The sequence below is a fragment of the Nannospalax galili genome, unplaced genomic scaffold, assembly GCF_000622305.1.
Source record: "Nannospalax galili isolate Female #2095 unplaced genomic scaffold, S.galili_v1.0 scaffold132, whole genome shotgun sequence".
NCBI classification, from domain to species: Eukaryota; Metazoa; Chordata; class Mammalia; order Rodentia; family Spalacidae; genus Nannospalax; species Nannospalax galili.
In genome coordinates this window covers 1994230-1999293 of record NW_008332644.1, presented here as the reverse complement: position 1 = coordinate 1999293, position 5064 = coordinate 1994230, and the positions used below count along the sequence as shown (strand labels likewise).

Genomic DNA, 5064 nt, shown 5'->3' with positions numbered 1-5064 from the left:
AGATTCAGGCCAATCTGCGTGGCGCTCCTTTCACAGCTCTACCTTCCATATGTGAGTGTTACATTCTAAGAACTGTGTCAAGACTTGGAAACACCCCTGGTTCAGCTGCTGTGAAGGACTGTTCTATAAGAAACGAGGTTCATGACACTCATTGTCTTTATGACTGATTTATCTTGTCACCAACCTAACCAAACTGTCCCGAGTATGATTCTAAGTCTTCACTGAGAGAACCTGTAACTCAAGTTCCAACTGCAGTCTGACATAAAAAATTTATTCCTTTAAACCTGTATGGTGCTGCATATTGAAGCAGCAGCAATCATTTCAGCAGTTCATAAGAGTTCAAAAGTGTTGGGGCTGGAGACATGGCTCAGCAGTTAAGAGCAGCCAGTGCTCCTGCAGAGGACCTGGGTTTGGTTCCCAGCTTCCACATGGCAGCTAACAACCATCCTTAACTCCAATTCCAGGGGATCTGACACCCTCTTCTGACCTCCATGGGCATTGCATGACACGGGTGCACCTGCTACATGCAGACAATACACTCATACACATTAAAAAAAAATTAAAAAAGAGTCCAAAAGTGTTGTCCCTTTCAGGTAATGATTGTTACAGATGGACTTCCCTTTTGATTCCAATAATAATGCAGTGGAAATTGAACATGACTGGGCACAGATCTGTTGGATGTCCCGAATGAGATAATACATCATTATTGTTTTTGGTGACTACGTTTATTTTGCTATATATTATCTAATGTTCTAATAAAACTTAAAAAAAAGTATACAGTGAATTTAAGACGACTAAATGCCTGAGGCATGCATTAACCTTGGTTCCAGTGGGCTTGAGGGTTTTAAGGGTCCCCTGAAATATTATGTAGAACCTTACAGATGTATGTATCTGTGCTTTTACAAATAAAAAAAAAAACTGTTAGCTTACAAACTAACAGGTTCATTACATTTTCATATGTGTATACCATTGTATAATGTTCCTATTTCCCCCAGGCTTTGTTCATGTTTCCTGTCCCCTTCCTCCTCCTTCTCCTTCTTGCTCACTGGTCACCTTCCTTCCCCTAGACAATCTCCTTCTGCTTTCATGTCATATATAACATTAATATAATATTATATATCAAATATATCAAATATTATGTATGACCATGTCCTCTTCCCTACTTTCTCTTGTACTCCTACACACACACACACACACACACACACACACACACACACACACACACACATCTAAATTCTGTGTATTAGAGTGGACAAGTCAGCCTTATTTGGCTGAGCATGATGATTTCCAAGTCTCTGTGTCTTTTTGGAGAAAAGGCTGCTCATTTTTAGATTCTGATGTGTGGATCTACTGCCCTTCAACCTCATCTGAAACCAGCTATAATACATCTGTTCCACTCTGAACATTGGCAAGTGTTTAATTGTGAGAAGTTTCAGCTCAACAAAGGAGGTTAAATTCATTGTCCGAGATAGCTTGGGCATGCCTCTGCCTTTCCACACGTGTTACAGAGTGGCTCCAGTGCAGCTCAGCTGCGGCCTCTGCATCTCCAGCACAGGTCTTGACAAAATGACTTCATTTCAGACAGTTGGAAAAGCCAACGACAGATGTGGGTCATACTGTGAACCGTCTGAGGCTGAAGTCTGCAATTCCTGGGTGAAGCACCTTCCACAGTCGATCCCTCTCCACCCATTTCCTCTTCTGTCACTTCAGCAGTGGGTCTAGGATCCGAGATTTCTCTCCTTTGCGCAAATTCCAGGATCCATTACCCTTAGCTAACTCAGACCCGAAGGCGGGGGACAAGTTGCTGGTGCTAGGTTTGAACTCCGCTGTAAATTGCACACTTAAGGACTTCGTGTGGAAACACTTGTCCAGAAAAATGGGTTATTGTGATAATTACCTTGTGACCACGGGCTGCTGAGAAGTAACATTATCGGGGCTCCTGGCTAGTTCTGGGGACAGCCGTGGGAGGAAGTGGGCGTGGCGATTTCCCCGACTTCCTTGTTTGGAGTAAACTTGGGCATCTGACGGCTGAGAGGTTTGCGTCTCCATCTGTTGATGGGCTTTCGGGGAGCTCTGGGCTCTGCCAGAGAAAGCTCATTTAGAAGACCTACGACGCCGGTCCCGGCCGCTCCCCCGGGGTCCCCGAGCCCCACCAGGGCGAAGGAGGGCGGAGGGGAATAGACCGCAGGCGCGCGGGGAGCAGAGCAGCGGCTCCCGGAGCAGAAGACGCAGCAGGGACCCCCGCAGAGCCCCCCGCGGTGCCTCGCCAGTCCGGCTTGGCCATGGGGCTGTCGCGGTGGTCGGTGGGCAGCGCCGGGAGTCTGTGCTGGTAGCTGCCCGGGTGTCGGCGTCTGCAGCCGGGGCGCTCCGCTCGCAGCCGGCGGGGTGTGCGGTGCAAGCGCAGCTCCGGAGACTAGGGGTGCAGCAGCCGGCGCGCTTAGCGGGGTCCACAACCGGGGACCCCGGGACGCAGCGGGCAGAGCCATGACCGACGCCAGCAACGCCAGCAACAGGAAGGAGGGCTTCAAGAAGTGCAGGAGCGCCACTTTCAGCATCGATGGCTACAGCTTCACCATCGGTGAGAACTTAGCACCCCGGGCCCCATCTCTGGTTTCCTTAAACACCCTCTCGTGGTGACGGCGTCCCATTCTGAGCAGAGGAGAGGGGTGGTGTAGGGAACCTGGGTCGGAGGGGGCAGGTGACTCATCTGGTTCTATCTGGCATCCCTCTGGAGCAGCTCTTAACGGCTCTGCTTCCTCACTGAGATTTTACTAAGGAGGTCTAGAAAAGGATGGAAACTGAGGGATGGGGACAGAGATGCAAATGCGAATAAGGAGGGGTGGAAGTCAGACAGGGACAGAAGGCGGTCATAGTAAACACAGGTACAGAGACAAACATCCAGGCGCAGACAGGTTAGCACAGCTAGACACCAAGTCAGAAGTTCAGGGGCAGAGAGAGGTGCCAAGACGGAGAGGAGGGGAAGAGGGAGCTGCTGAGAGACCTGGACAAGATACAGCACCTGAGCTTCCAGAGGCAGGTGGCACGCAGGAAGGAGGGATAATGCATCCTATACCTGGACTATTACAGAAAAAGCTGGGGTGTCCCTGAGCTGTGTGCTGAGGACTCCCAGAGACTGCTACTTTCTTCCTGCCCCAAACTGTTCACGGAGGTGGGGAGATGGGGTGTGTGGGGGTCGGGGTGTGTGTGGGGTGTGTGTGTGTGGGGGGGATCAGAAGGACTGGTACCTTCGGGCAGCTGACCATAGAGCTCACTCTAGGGACTATTTGAAGAGATCTGTCCCTGGGAGCTTTACTACAGGGCTCCTGCTTCTGCTGGTTTGAAACATGTCAAGGCTTTGCATCTTCATCCCTTTGGGAGGTGGGCCCACTTGGAAGGCTGAGGTATCTGTGCGCAGCTTCCTCTTTGGAATGCCAGCTTCTGTGAGCAGGCCCCAGGCAGGTGACTAGATGCTTGTCCCGAATTCCTACTTTTGCAAGCACACAGGAGACCATGGCCTTGAGTATGGTTTTAACCCCTCAAGATCTTTGACTGAGGAAGCATTCGACTTTGCTTTCTGGTTGCACCTACTTGGAGATGTAGCAGTAAAGTGCTGGTGTCATGAAGAGACAAATCATGAGGAGCTTGCTTATCTCTGGGTCACCATTGCTCCTAATGAAGTGGTCCAGGGTTTCTGGACCATGAACTAACCACGTGTTCTTCCCCAGACAGGCCCTATCACACCTGTCAGACACTTTCCCCAGGTTGTTCCTGCAGCCAGGAATGCCATACCCCAAGTTGGCACTGAGAAATCTTCCCTGCCCTCGGATGCCTGTTTCCCTTGTTCCCTTAGCTACTCTCCATCTGCAGTGGAAAGACACCCCCACCTCAGACCCAGGAGTTCACCCACAGAGCTCACCCAGGCTAGAATCAGCTGATGGGCACCTGTTGGTAACCCTCACTGCACTTTAAATTCCTTAAGGAAGATACTGCCTGTTTACTTTTTTTCCTCCAGAGGTGATGGTGGGTGCTCAGGGAAGGTTTGTAGAAGTGAATTCAAAGTTGCCAAGGTGGGGCTGGAGAGATGGCTCAGCCGTTTAGAACACTGGCTGCTCTTGCAGAGGGTCAGGGTTCGATTCCCAGCACAGATGGCTAACCATGGGTTCTGATGCTGTCTGGCCTCTGTAGGCATGGAACTCATGGGTATACTTACCTCCAAACAGGCAAATCATTCATACACATAAAATAAAAATAAATTAAAAGTTGCCAATGTCAAGCCAAACATGTCTCATTAAAAGGCCATGTAAATACCAGTTTTCTTGACTCTGGTGGGAAAATTTTCAAAAGTAAATTTTAACTTTTACCTGGTTGTTCCCTTTAGATCTTATAATCCAAAAAGTGTGTCTTCCTAAGATCCAAGATAACAGTGTGGTCCTCCTCTGCCTACTCTCCCTTTCCTCCCCTTTTGAAGAGATGGTCTTTCAGAGTCCTTCAGTCTGATGGTCAGTGGGTCCCCAAATGTAAACTGGTTAATTCCAGTTGAGAGCTTTCAGCTTAGTTCATATTGCTGGACTTTTCTTCATTCTTCCCTGGTCTCTTTCAACAAATGCTTATTGAATTTTACTGTATTAAATGATGCAATTTAGCACAGTGTCTGCCACATGGCAAAGATTCAGTAAATAGCACTTGTTACAATCACTCAAGGCACTAAGCTAATATGTGAGGAGTTCTGAACACAAATCAGACTTAGAACCTATATTCACAGAATTTGTACTCAGAGTTATATGCTATGTTCATATAGAACATTTTATAAAGTAGAAAGTAGTGTAATAAAAGAAATTTTAGATATTTAGGCCAATATAGACGTTTTAGGAAATGTGGGTAATCATCAAAGAGGAAAAATAAAAAGAAATTTGCGTTATCACCCAGTGCTAAATATTGATCTTTCTTGTGTACACTTTCCAGTACTTTTTAACATAGATACATTTTAAACAAAATTCAATAATAATCTTTAATAATATCTTATTAGTTTTACTTTCTACTATATATAAAGTTTTTCTTTAATCA

At 47.4% G+C, this 5064-nt stretch overlaps 1 protein-coding gene across 5 annotated transcripts in view; it reads left to right on the top strand.

Moving 5' to 3' along the window:
- The first annotated feature begins 2031 nt into the window (after positions 1-2031).
- The window catches only part of Pde1c (phosphodiesterase 1C), a 554512-nt gene continuing 551479 nt past the window's right edge, over positions 2032-5064 (top strand). For all 5 annotated transcript variants that reach the window (XR_003848641.1, XM_017796743.2, XM_029560849.1 and 2 more), the window contains exon 1: positions 2032-2578. Coding sequence is in view for 4 of the 5 variants with exons in the window: in XM_017796743.2 (XP_017652232.1) it covers positions 2485-2578 (94 nt within the window). In the remaining variant the exon portion in view is untranslated. The remainder of the gene's footprint in view (positions 2579-5064) is intronic.